Genomic DNA, 14,363 nt, shown 5'->3' on the forward strand with positions numbered 1-14,363 from the left:
TCTAGCCAATAATTTTTGATCTTTCTCTATGTCCCCCTGGACTCTTACTCTCTTCCCTGTTGGTCCCGGAGGTAAATACGAGTAGAAATTTTAAGTTTACTGTTCTCGTTCTCTTCTGTAGAATTTATCTATGACTTTGTACAATTTTTAACCTTGTGTAAACAGCACCAGCATATATTCATTTCATTCATTTTTATATTGGAGCAAATAATGTGATTGTGTTCACTATTATTGAACACCTTATTGCGTGATCGAACACTGTTCCTTTCTCATCAAGCACAGACTTCATCTCTCATTTCCTCCACATAGTGCTGCTCTAGGTGCGCATGCGCAGACTGCATGTCTCCGTATAATGCTGCTCTGGGTGCGCATGCGCAGGCTTAGGGTGTCTGTATCGCGCTGCTCTGGGCGCTCATGCACAGGCTTCTTGGGAAATAGGTGCAGGAGTTTCTAGAGGGTTTTTCTGGGGTTAGGACCGTGAATCAAGATATGGAAGCACCTGCTTCACTAAATGAATGCCAACAGAATGCAAGAATTCCCAGTATCAGTGTAAAGGCTTAGGTTAAACTCCTGCTATACTGCCGAGCTATACAGGATCTGGTTGGTAAGCGTGAGCCCACTGCTGGGCTGTATGTGAAACACCAGCCATCTTGAAGATCAGACTGGTCAGTCCTGAGTCCAGCAGAATTACTGTAGATGCATTCACTGACTTCTCGCCCTCACAAGTACGATTAATGGGACACGTGAAAAATGCTTCTGAAGCGTTGCCAAGTGTTTCAGACGCATCAAGATTACCCACATCTGAGAAACGCCGGACCTTAACTCTGAATGCAATTAAATACGATGTGCCATGGAAAAGATGGCGCCCACAGTACAGGAGATACCTAATAGCTTCAAGTTTTAAATCTCATTGGTCTGATAACTATCAAATGGATCTCAAATTCGTGATAACTATTTAAAATTCACAAGATCCCTAAAGGGGCTTGCTGCTGGCTGAAATGACCTGAATTTGGTCCCAGGGACTCATGTGGTAAAGCGGAAGAACTCACTTCCCTCTGACCTCCATATATGTACTAGTGTGAACTTGTGTGCCCAGCGCGTACAAGTATGTGCGCAAACACACACACACACACACACACACACACACAAACAAATCAACTAGAGCCCCAATATTGTCATCAGCAGGGCTAATTTAAGTATCAGACATCAATGGCTACAACTGTGTTATCATTTGACTTTCTATATAAAATTGCCAGCATGGGGCCAACATACATCAGTGAAACTTGGAAAAGTAAATTAAAGTTAAAAAATATTTTATGATTGTTCAGTATTTGCTCAAAAAAATTTAACCTTAAAGGGGGAGGGAAAAAAATGAAGCCAGGTTGGTAGGGAGGCTATGGGAGGAGCCGGTGAGGGGAAGAGTATGATCAAATACAGTTTGGAATTCCCAATAAATAAAAAGATTATCAAAAAGGAATTGAAGGTGTTCTTTGTGAAGAACGTGTAGGTTTATCCATCCTCCACCACAGGAACCCGGCCAGGGTTGGGTGCCGGTTTCCCTCCTCCTTGGGATGAGGGAGAGATGTTTTAAAACAGTACCGCTGTTTGAAATCAAAGTCTAAGGTGTTTCTTATGTGGGGCGCTGCTTTGCTATGAAGCGGCCATTAAAGCGTCTTCTAATCAATCACTGAAAGACTCTTTGGGGTTTATACTCTGAATTTCTAAGGAAAGGGAGAAGCTTCAAGTGTGGTAAGATTCATTCACTTGATTCTTCCTCCTCCCCCTTTAGGAGCAGGCAATCTCTTAAAGTCCGAGAGCACAAGGTCCTGGGGCCATATGTCGATGGTCTATCTCAACTGGCCGTTACTAGCTTTGAGGTAAGAGCCATTTTACTTTTAATCTCATTAAAAAAAAAAAAAAGCACTACATCAGTAAATGATAGTGAGCATGTTTTCCTGTGCATGTGGGATGTCATCTCGGTGCCCCTCATCACACATACTGACCAGCACACTGGGGACCGATGTCCTTCAGTCACACTTCTGGCTGCCTCATGGTGCAGAGCTCACGGTGAGGCCAAAAGGTCCAGCAATCTCAGGTTGCCGAGTGGTTCCCTTTTGCCATGTGGCCGGTGATGTCCTTCCAATCTGGTCTGGTCATCTACTTGCCGTTTGGTAGTTAACTAACCCCGTTCTTATAGGCAGAGGCCCTGCCTTGATTTCTAAGGCTATTTGGTCTGCTGGCTCCCCTCTTTTTCTGATTCACTGCCTTATCCAAGGACTGATCTGCCCACCCCCCATTCTTGAGTTTTATACCCAGACATAATGTCCTGCTGTTATTCCTACAGTCATTACCTTGGGAGTCTTACAACACAAGTTTCTAGTTATTCTGCTGATGAAGCAAATGAATGAGAGAATAAATAAATGGACAGACCCCTGTATTTATTTAGGATGTATGATATTATTTTATAATTACCCATTATCATCTGATACTTGGTAAAGCTAAAACTAAGGTGAGGGTCAGCGTGCAGCTATTTAGATGACAATGCGCTGTATTTCTCAAGTTGGGTTTGGACTTACCCATCGGTTTAAATGCACCAAGGGTCTGAGGTGAACAAACCTTTCTGACTCAAAGGTGCTGAGTCAGCACTTTGGCTAGGCTTGTTTCCCAGCTGGTAATGGAGCTCAGTCCCTGCTGCCTTGTCACTTATGAATAGCAGCGGGGAAACACCATTCGCACCTGAGAGCTGCCTATCCTAGACATGGGGAATCTTAGACAACCTCCACGAACTTGTACATCTTGGTGTGCAGAGTTCCTTTCATAACACACATTGAGCAAACATTTCATAGAAGCCCAGCAGTTCCAGGTGTATTCTAGGAATGAAGACATCAAGATAAAGGAGAAAGTTTTCTTCTCTTGCAGAGCCAGAGCTGCTTGCAGAAGGAGGCAGATAGCAGGGGACAGGCAGCTGTACCAGGGTGACAGGCACAGGACAGTTAGAATTAAATGGGGTAATAACTGTCCTTGAGTATGTGACATGCTCAGTAAATGCCTTCTCTTCTGGGAATTTATGAAGGAGCAAATTGGGATGTTCACAGGGCAAGAAGAACTAGGGCAGAGAGAGAGAGAGAGAGAGACAGAGACAGAGACAGAGACAGAGACAGAGAATATCTCTAAGTGGGGAGGAGAGCCAGGCATACCGTGTGGAAAAGAGGCTAGCTATGTCTGTGGAAGGTATGGCCAAGGCCTGGGAGGATCATAGTGGACATGTTCTTGAGGTTGGGTGGGGGCGAACTCCTATCCCCCATGTTTTCTCATAGCACTTTCTTGGTCTTTACCTCTAGGACATTGAGTCACTGATGTCTGAGGGAAATAAGTCTCGAACGGTAGCGGCGACCAACATGAACGAGGAGAGCAGCCGCTCCCATGCAGTCTTCAACATCATCATCACACAGACGCTGTATGACCTACAGTCTGGGGTGAGGGAGCTCGGAGTGTGAACAGGGAAGTGTGTCACGGTTGGATTCAGAGGCTGTGGACCAGGCTGGCCTTGAACTCACAGAACTCCACCTGCCTCTTCCTCCCAAGTCTGGGATTAAAGGCCTGTGCCACCACCACCACCCGCCTTTCTCCTGGCATCTCTCAGTTGGGTTTTTCAGGGCTTGGGATATAGTTCTGTTGGTAGAGTGCTTGCCTAGTATGTGTGAAGCCCTGGGTTTGAGTCTCCACTGCTGCATAAAACCCAGAGGCAGGAAGATCAGAAGTTCAAGGCCATCCTCTACTTCTTAAGAGTCTGGGGGGAAAAATAGACGTTGTGTGCAAACATCCTAACTTTCATGATGATATCTCCATACAACCTTTAAATATGTGTTTCCCTTAAAAACAATCAAATCTACTTCATGACTACTGTGAGATGTTACAAAAGAAACTGCAACATTCTATCTGAATCCGTATCTCAAAGAAGGGCAGAATTTGACCCAAATACAAAGGGACTTCATGTGCTGGTGTCTTCTCCAAGGCCCATAAAACCTCTAACTTCTGACTGAGCTGGAAGTCTACACTTGCGACTGTCCTGGAAATTCTTCTGATGGCCCTGGGTGTCTGGGAAACTGCAGAGCAGAACGTTATTTCTTTACCCTCTTACATTTTGACTTGGGGGCTCAGACGATTGCTTAGTGGGTAAAGCTCATGTCACACACATGTGGGGGCCTGAATTCGGACCCTCATGACTCATGTTAAGTCCAGTGTGACAGTGCACTTCTGTAACCCCAGGACTCCCATAATGAATGAAGGAGAGAGCTGAGACAGGAGAATCCCCAGAAACCTCTGGGCCAGCCATCCTGGATCACTGCAGTGACCCCGGGAGACCCTGCTCAGCAAGGTGGAAGATGAGAGCCATGACCTGGCTTACTCTTTGGTACTCACACACATAAACATGGACATACATACACGCGTACAGCGCACATGCATACAAAGATCTAAATTTTACTAGAAAGCAATTTGCTGGCAGAAATAACTGTGAACTGGTTAAGATCCCAAGCACTTTGTGATGGTAGATACATCAGTATCCATGCGTATTCCTTCACGTGTGTGGTTTCTCTCTTCTTTCCTACAATTAGAACTCTGGGGAGAAAGTCAGCAAAGTGAGCCTGGTCGACCTGGCTGGGAGCGAGAGAGTGTCGAAGACCGGGGCTGCTGGCGAGCGGCTCAAAGAAGGCAGCAACATTAACAAGTAAGGCAGCCTGAGCAGCGGGATGATGACTTACATTTGTTTGTTTTGTGGTGGAGGTTGGGAGGAGGGCTCATGGTTGCATTGTAAGGGTCCAGTGGTTCTGATACAAAGTTAAAGTATTTGTAACTTTGTAACTTCAGTAAGTCTGATGGAAGACAGATGGCGGTCTGAAATTGTTTCCGTACATGTCATTTATTGAAGTAAAGTTTATTTTATTTTATTTTATTTTATTTTATTATTTTTTGTTTGTTTTTCAAGACAGGGTTTCTCTGTATAGCCCTGGCTGTCCTGGAACTCACTCTGTACACCAAGCTGGCCTCGAACTCAGAAATCCGCCAGCCTCTGCTTCCCAAGTGCTGGGATTAAAGTCATGTGCCACCACTGTAAAGTCCTGTGGTATAGCCCTGCCCCTCTGCAAGTGGTACAGTGCCTGTGTGTCTTGTATGGACAGGTGGTCCCCAGCTCAGGGTAGATGTAATAGTAGTTATCTGTATTGATACTTTGATTATTATTGGCTAAAGTGACTGAAGGAAGGGAAAATTATATGTATGCTCACAGCTGAAAGTCCACCGCATCAGAAAGGCACAGGAGTGGCCGAGGCTGTAGGACCTGGCTGTCTTCTGGATGGGTGGAGCAGGAAGCAAAGAGGACCAGAGGCAGGACTCAAACCTCAAAGCCTACGCCCCAGGCATCCCTCCCACCACATTTGACCCTGATAGTGGTTCAACTCCGGACTTTTTAGATTTTGACTTTGGATCTTTTCCTGGGACAAGCTGAACTCTGTTTCTATACCTCCAGGCTAAGTAGATGATGACAAACCACGGCTCCCTGGAGGTATGAATCCAGCGGTCAGCAGTATGCCGTGTTGCTAAGATGGCATGCTGGCTAGGGCAAGTGTGTTAACCGCATTCTTGACTCACGGTTTCCGACTGAGAGTGGCTTTACCTGGAGCTAACTGCATCATAGGTCAGGGAGCACCTACAATACAGCCTTTGGTAAACTGCAAGCCATAGGGTTATAGAGCAGATCTATCAACAGAAAAGCCTGCCTTAAATGTAAAGCTGATGCTATTTATGCATGAGAGGTGTAGATAAGGAGTCTCACTGTTTGTCTGGAGTGTGTGTGTTTGTGTGTGTGTGTGTGTGTGTGTTGCTTTGGCAAAGTCTGAGAAAAAGCATAGTGGTGACAGATAGATTGGAGTTTTCCAGAGAAATAAAGAGGAACCTATGCAAATGAAGGACTCCTCTGCAGGATCCCCATGGCTTCTGACATGCAGTAGGAAATCTCTTGCTCTCCAAATTAAGAGAAAAGAGGTTTTGTATATAAATCTATGTTCAGGGACCAGGCTGCCCAGAGTTCACCCTACATCCACCGATTACTAGATGTGTGTATCGTGGGCAAGTGACATAACCGATTTTCCTCAGTTTCCACGTCTCTAGAGGGGAGGTTGAACAGTAGCGGCTTCCTCAGACTGCCGAATTAAATGCCACCATGCATTTAGAACAACGCCTGGTGTGTGGTTTGCACAGAATAAATACTAATTATGCCAGGACTGTTTCTCTAATCAGTGTAATTGCTATCATTATTCCAAGTTCTACAGAAAATAGCTCAGAGTTGTACTTATCTCTTTCTGTTGATCAATCGTAATTTGAGGTCTTGTCTTCAGCAAAACGTGACGGCGAGAAATGCATTCAAGAGTATGTCCATGCAGCCTGACGTTGTAACATAATATTGCACAGAATGCTGTTAGCATATGAAAGCTCAGAAGAGGAGGTGCGAGAGAGACTTCGCCCCACTTATCAGATGGACACACTGGCAAAGTCTCTCCTTTTTAGGGGGTTCACCTCCCTCCCCGTCCCCCTCTCTTGGGCTTTCATTAAGTGGGGGCTTTGTTGTGCTTCATGATGAGGCATCGACCAAGGCCGGGATTGAAGAAGGAAGGGTGGCCATGCTGTTCTGTTTCCCTAGAACCCAGGAGGGGGTGGGGAAGCAGATGGGAGCACACAAGGCGGGGTCAGGGTGGGGAGGACCAAAGCAAAGAGCACCCCTTAGTTAGGAGAGCATTTCCTGATGCTGGTACCTCAGCCCTCCTTCTGCAGACAGGCTTATGGGGCAACACAAGAATATATGAGAATCTAGAGTGTGTATATGTGGCCTTGATGTCACTGATGCTGACTTCCTTTTTCTGTCTGTCTGTCGTCCGTCTGTCTGTCTGTCTGAGTTCTCACTTATGCCTAGAAAGGTTCTGAGTTTTCTCTTAGTAAATAGTTCATCTGATCTGCCCATTAGTTTTGTTTATTTATTTATTTATTTATTTATTTATTTACGTACGTGTGCATGCTTACAGATGGCCCGGAAAGCCAGAAGAGGGTCCCCTAGAGTTGAAGTTCTAGGCACTTGTGAGCTGCTGTGTATGTGCTGGGAATTTAACCTGTGTTCTCTAGTAGAGTGCCTGGTGTCTTAACTTCTGGGTCATCTCTCCAGCCCTAACCTGCCGTCAGCATTGTAAGATGAATTTTGTATCTCCATCTGGTCAGTGAGAAAACCCAAGCAGACAATGATCAGGTAGTAAAGCTAGGACTCTGCGTGCAGTTCCTGGGTCTGAGTGCCGGAACGCTCCAGGGGTCACATGCTGTTTGCCTGCAATAGTCTGATTCTTTGGTCCAGCGTGGATATTATTGATGCCTCCTTGTATACAGATACTAAGCTATTTAGACTGGTCTGAACTGGACTGCCTCCAGACTGTGGTAGCATTCTAGATCCCCTAGCGACTTCTGCACAGTGACTTATGAGTTCTCCTCACACACTGCTCTTTTCCTAACCTGCGCACTAAGGACCCTGAGAAACAGTATGTGTGCACCTTCCTGCCGCTTTGTGAGACAGGACCTTGGGGGTGGGGGTGGGAGTGGGGGGAGGGCGTTGGTGCTCTCTGTAACTTTCATGTGTCTTGTCTTGTGTAGGGCACAGAATGGGTCTTTTTGTGTCTGCTGATACAACGGGTGGTTTAAATACTAGTAAGCTGATGTTTGCAAAAGTCACATAAGTGAAAACCCATCAGACGTGAATCACGAGTGGACTTGGTGTCTAACCCACACAATACCAAATAGCTCCACACTGTAAGTTCCATGTCTGGTGTACATGTTACAAGGCAAAAGAATCCTCATGGAGATTATCCAAGTCGACCCTATCTGTCAAAGGCTCCTTCAAAGCAAAGAGAGATGAGGGTGACGTGACTTGTTTTCTACGGGAAGATGGAGAGGACCTTGAGACAGAAGCGTCCATAGACCCCACCCAGCAAGTTCCCTAGACCCCACCCACCCAGTTCCCTAGACCCCACCCACCCAGGGAATGCAGACCCACCAACACCGGAGCTTTAGTTCGGTGGTACACAGTCTGAGTTTCTGGCCTCAGAGCTCTAAGACTTTAAAGCCGTGTGGATTTAAGTCGTGACATCTAAAATAATATGTGGCAGCAGGATGGTGACCCTTGAGGGAACCTCTGGGTCAGGAGAGATAGAGCATCGCCACTCTGGAAGCAGGAGGCACGAGAATTCTCCAAAGGAAGCAAAATTAAGATCACTCCATTCTTAGGAGTCAACCTCCAGACTGTAGAGCCAGACCAGGGGTTCTCAACCTGTGGGTCCCAACACCTTTGGAGATTGTGTTTTGGGTATCCTGCCTATCAGATATTTACATTACGATTTGTAGCAGTAGCAAAATTACAGTCATGAAGTAGCAATGAAATAATCTTATGATTAGAGTCACCACAACATGAGGAACTGTTTTAAAGCGTTGCAGAGTTAGGAAGGTTGAGAACCACTGCTCTAGACTGTTTCTACATCCATCTCTGTTTACTCCCATCATGGGTATTTTCCTAATTATTATGGAAACTGTCTGAGATCCCTCCAGGGGTCCTGTAGAGTATATAACAAATACAATACAAACTTCTCAAAGATTCCAGATTTCAAGGCACGTGTGCACCCAAGGATCCCAGAGGAGAGGTACAGGCTTGAACTTTGCAGAGCCATTTTAGCAAGTGTGTGATGAACGCTGATTAAAACACAGGGCAGAGTCAGTTGCAGACCCTGGCCTCGGGAGGCAGAGCTGAAAGAGCTTTGGATCTGATGGCTTAGTACATAGGTTGCCATAGAAACATGTGGAGACCAGTGAGAACCCAGCAGAGGTGATTGGCAGCTGAAGGGGTGGGATCAAAATACGCTTCCCAGAGGAGACCCTGCAATTTCCTGGTTATCCAAACAGGCCACGTGACCTTCCTGCAGTTTCCTCTTCTGTCACATGTGACTACAGAAGCTGTCAGTCTGGTACACTTATGGTGAACATTCAGCCAGCGATTTTGTGTAAAGTGCACAGTACAGCGGCTGGCAGCCAGGAAGCCGAGCGTGTGCTAACCATGTTAATAAGACAGAACTGTTCGTGGCCTCACAAATGGCTCCTAAGCATCATGACCAGCCAGATGGCGAAGCTAAAGAAATCGCAGATATATTTTCGTAAATGTGTTCTCAGCCTCTCGTCTTAGCTTCTTTATATGAAGCATTAATAATCCTCTTGAGCAGACCTGTCAGCAACTTCGCACAACTCCAGTTAATGGGCCGCAGATTTAGGGGTTTCATCTCTCCCAAAGCTCTTAAGTGCTTTAAAGCGTGGGACACTCCTTTCGTTTGAAGATCGAAGGCACCAAGGCACCGTGTGGCCGCAGCTACCCGGGAATGTGCCGGATATAGGTTCTCAGCAGACATTCTTCCTGTGGAGGCAGGGTGAGAAATTGCCCAGCAGAATGCCAGGCTGTGCCTCCTCCTGTCTGGTGAACGTGGCCTGGAGAAGGCGTTCCCTGCCGCTGGACTCTGGCAGCTCAGTGTTTGGACACACTGATTTAGTTCATGGAGTGCCCTCCCTAAGGCTCCCAGACAAGGACCACTGTTACTCAGGAGGCTGGGGGGGAAATAAACAACGTCAAGGCTTGTCTAGGCTACAGAGTAAGTTCAAGGCTAGCCTAGACAACCTAGTGAAGCACTGTCTTTGTGAAAAACGGAAAAGAAGGCTATGGGTATATCTCAGTGGTAGGATACTGGCCACAGCATGTTCAGACCCCCAGTTCAGTTTTCAGTTCTGAAACAAAAAAAAAAAATGAAGTGTCCATTACTGTTTCTAAAACTGGGCACCATTCAGGAAATACTCAAATATATCACTTCTAGGATTATATTGTACAACTTTTTATAATTTATAAGCTTAATAACAGTCTTTCATTCCCCGCTTTTGGATACTTTACCTGTTGTGGGAGAGCCTGAGACCTAGGAGTTAGGGCCTTTTCCTGACTGCCTATCCCCTAACCGACTCCTCAGAACAACTGCTGTGCAGTCCTCACTGAGTTTCTTGGGCATGTCTCCAGTAGTTTTAAGAGGAATGGCGACTGGCATCAGGGAAGGTGTGAGAGGTGAGCCTTCTCACTCCTCTGGGCATGCCACTGTGTAAGAGGCAGTTTCCTGGGAGGACACAGTCAACCCTTTAAAAAAAAAATGTATTTATTATATGTAAGTACACTGTAGCTGCCTTTAGACACTCCAGAAGAGGGCATCTGATCTCATTATGGATGGTTGCAAGCCACCATGTGGTTGCTGGATTTGAACTCAGGACCTTTGGTAGAGCAGTCAGTGCTTTTAACCATTGCGCCATCTCACCAGCCCCTGGTTAACCCTTTAAAGAGCACCTCAAGGCCCACCTTTCCTTGACCCACTTTTTGACCTACCCTTGAACTTAAGCTCCTTAGCAGGTCCCAGGCAAGGTGCATTATGGATGTCATGAGAAGTCTCAGTTTCCTTTTTACTCATTTTGAACCTGTATAAGAAAATCCCATGAATTTTCCTTTTGCTTAACATCATTTCAAAGGTGTAAAATAAATAGAAAACAAATGCATAATGGATAGCAAGGAATAAATGATCAGAAGAAATGCCTGTTAAAATGATACAGATATAACATAAACACATTCACTAAGAATGTACTCCAGTATCAAACACCAAATTTCAACAATGTCAAAATCGTGTGAGCAAAGAATTCCGGGGATTAAAGTTTTAAGGTATGGGGAAAATTAAGGAGCCGGACAGTAGTGGTGCATGCCTTTAATCCCAGCACTTGGGAGGCAGAGGCAAGCAGATTTCTGAGTTCAAGGCCAGCCTGTTCTACAGAGTGAGTTCCAGGACAGCCAGGGCTATACAGAGAAACCCTGTCTGAACAAAACAAAACAAAACAAAAGCAAATAAGAAAGAGAAAAAAATGAATTATAATTTAAATTCTTCCCCTCATCCATTGCATTTACTACAGAAATCTTTATTCTGTTTTTGAGCCTACCAGCTTGTTTTGTTTAAAAAATTTTTTTAATTTGAATCTGTGACTATGACTGTGTCTATTTCTGTGCATGTGACTGTGTCTGTGTGACTGTGTCTGTCTATGTCTGTGTAGAGTTCCTTTGATTACAGATACCCACAGAGGCCAGAAGAGGGCTTGGTTAGGACACTGGAATCCTAAAGCAGGATTCTTTGAAGGAGTGGCAAGCACTTTTAGTCACTGAGTAATAAAAAAGATATCTCTAGCCCCCATTTATTTTCTTTTTGATCCCAGCGTCTCCATTATTATATATTAAGTGGGTTTTAAATTTTTGCTACTTTTAAATGCCAAGCTTTGGGGAGAGACCGTGGGTGGAGCTCAGGTAGAATAGCTCCTGAGGTCCTTGGTTGATCCCCAGCAGTGCTGCTTACAAATGCCTCCTTATGTGCCCTCCTTCCGCTGCCATCAGCCCTTTCCGCTTAGCCCCTCCCTCTTCCCTGTCCTACTCCCGAGCAGGTTAGAGACCCAAAGATTAGTAGTTTCCTAACAGCAGATGAGGGAAAGGTAGAATGAAAGAGTTCTGGAATCACTGTTCACCCTGCAACACTGAGCAACCATTGCTGCCCCGCTGGAGATTCCTGCAGCAGCACTGCCTTCGCTACCTTGTCCCGCCCCCCCACCCCCATCCCCACCTCACCTCCACCCCCACCTCACCTCCACCACCACCTCACCTCCACCACCACCCCCACACCCCCTCCACCAGCGCCGCCTTTGGCCACCAGCTCCAGAAGGCGCTCGTTTAAACCCACACACAAGTTAGGCACCAAAGCACTGTCGGTGTTTCTCTGAAGGCAAGGCACCACCAGGAAAGGTTGTCAAATGCGCGTGGTTATATCCTGCTGGACTCCAGCCTTCGGCAGGTTGGAGTCAGGCCTGCATTTTTGACAGGTTCCCAGCGATGATGGTTGATGGTTTAGGTCCCAGGACTACATTTTGTTAATGATGAGCCTAGACATCCTCGGGCACTGTCAACTTCAAGTTCTCAAAGTTTAGTGTGTGTGTGTGTGTGTGTGTGTGTGTATGTGTGTGTGTGTGACCCTGAGAGACCTTTGTCTCATTTAGTAGGTCTGAAGAGGAGGCTTCTGTGGTTTTCTTAAAAGCCCTTGGGTGTTTTCCCATGCTCTCTGACTGGCAGAGTTTGAAAGTGAAGTTAGATGCTGTCCTCAGTTTGGGCATGTCTTTGCTTTTGTGAAACCACATCAGCCCTACACCTAGTCCTATCTCCAGCATTAAGTGCTAAGTTACAGGGGTTGTTCTGCCCGGTGCAAGAGCAGAGGCCTAGATGGTCCCCATGTGACCTGAAGATGAAGTAATCCAGACTTTAATATTTGGAGCGAATTTTCTAGTATGATTTCATAATTGCATGTTTCAGGGTTCTAAAAATAAACATTTTATAAATGCTGCAATTAAGCATAATATTTTCTTAAAGAAATTTTAAATTTGTTATTTTATGCTAATGGGTTCCTTTTTTCTTTGTTCTTGGCTTCTGGGAAAATTATTGCAGATTTAACCATCTGTCGATTTAACCTTTCTGCATATTTTATTCTTGTTTTCTAGAAGGATTATTGTTTTATGAAAACAAACATTCTGAAAAACTTAATTTTCACTCCTCTTGTGGCAGATCGCTTACAACCTTGGGATTGGTTATATCATCACTGGCTGACCAGGCCGCTGGCAAAGGCAAAAACAAATTCGTGCCTTATCGAGACTCAGCCCTCACTTGGCTTCTTAAGGTAATTTGCTAACCTAGGATTCATATTTATCTAAATCTTGCTGTTTCTAGTGTGATAGCTGTTAAGGAAGTGTGCAGGGGTAACCAAGTGCACAGTACTGCCTAACCAAGCACACAGTACTGTCTAACCAAGCACACAGTACTGCCTAACCAAGCACACAGTACTGTCTAACCAAGCACACAGTACTGCCTAACCAAGCACACAGTACTACCTACCCAAGTACACAGTACTGCCATCCTAATTCTTAGTGATACACAACAAAGATATTTTGTAGGGTGTGTGGAAATGGCTCGGCAGGTAAAATCTATTGCTTGAGTAAGCTTAAGTCCCTGAGTTCCAGTCCCCAGCATCCATGGGAACAGCTGGGCGTGGAGATGGTGGAGATGGTGGACCACCCAGCCTAGATGAGACAGCTGGCTTCCAGTTCAGTAAGGCACACTACAGAGGAATTAAAAGCGACAGAGAAAGACACCCGATAGCTTTCCTTGCCTCCCTCTTCATGTGCGTGCCTACACACATACACACCTGCACACTCATATGCACATGCCACAAAACAGCATACAGGCACAAATTAACACTGCTTTATATTATCTTATTCTGTTACAGTGTCCTCTGGCGGGTACTGTTTATTGCTATAAATATAGACGTGCCATGTTTCAGCTTTTTTATAAAATGATGTGCAAAATGTTAGCACACTTTCACTTTGCATTTTCTTCTCAAACAAAGTCGCACTCGACTATTTCCTGCTTTTGCCCTGTGCTGACTCGAAGTGGTGTTCAACAAGGTGCTATTTGAAATTCTTTATAGGACAATTTAGGAGGGAACAGCCAGACCTCTATGATAGCTACCATCAGCCCAGCAGCAGACAACTACGAGGAGACACTGTCCACGCTAAGATACGCAGACCGAGCCAAGAGGATTGTGAACCATGCCGTGGTGAATGAAGATCCCAATGCCAAGGTCATCCGGGAGCTGCGAGAGGAAGTAGAGAAGCTGAGAGAGCAGCTCTCGCAGGCTGAGGTAATAGCTGTCCCCCACGCCCTGCTCCTGACGCCCCTTCACCTGGGCGTCTGATGGGTAAGGGCGCGCTGGCTTGCAGCCCTGGGTCATATCCATGTGATTCAGCATTTCAGTGTGTAGCATCCACCGTGGGCTGAGTGCCATTGTAAAGAACAACGTGACCCACCCCGACTGTTGCCCTGGCGACCCTCAGATAGGAGGAGAAAGAAGTCTTTCCTGTCTCTGCCTAATTGTTTGCTTCAGTCGGTCACGTGGCCCCTGAACTTCCTAAGGGAAATCCTAAGAACAGTGTGTAGTGGTTTTTTGTTTTGTTTTGTTTTGTTTTTAAATTAACATTGTAGATTGTTTCCACGAGGCTTTCAAAGACACCAGGCATTCTTTCCCTTTAGTCGTGGAGACTGGGTCTTGTTGACAGAAAGGTTCCTAAGTGGTTACTGTAGCCACAAGATATTTATGGATCACACTTTTGATTTCTGTCTTATT

The 14,363-nt window shown here is 45.7% G+C and overlaps 1 protein-coding gene across 6 annotated transcripts in view; it reads left to right on the forward strand.

Annotated features, from left to right (window-relative positions):
* The window catches only part of Kif13a (kinesin family member 13A), a 185,664-nt gene that overhangs the window by 102,286 nt on the left and 69,015 nt on the right, over positions 1–14,363 (forward strand). For all 6 annotated transcript variants that reach the window (XM_052156717.1, XM_052156720.1, XM_052156718.1 and 3 more), the window contains exons 7-11: positions 1,790–1,877; positions 3,342–3,476; positions 4,617–4,729; positions 12,749–12,860; positions 13,668–13,880. In XM_052156717.1, the coding sequence (XP_052012677.1) occupies positions 1,790–1,877; positions 3,342–3,476; positions 4,617–4,729; positions 12,749–12,860; positions 13,668–13,880 (661 nt within the window). The remainder of the gene's footprint in view (positions 1–1,789; positions 1,878–3,341; positions 3,477–4,616; positions 4,730–12,748; positions 12,861–13,667; positions 13,881–14,363) is intronic.

Source organism: Apodemus sylvaticus, chromosome 14 (assembly GCF_947179515.1).
Source record: "Apodemus sylvaticus chromosome 14, mApoSyl1.1, whole genome shotgun sequence".
Lineage (NCBI taxonomy): Eukaryota > Metazoa > Chordata > Mammalia > Rodentia > Muridae > Apodemus > Apodemus sylvaticus.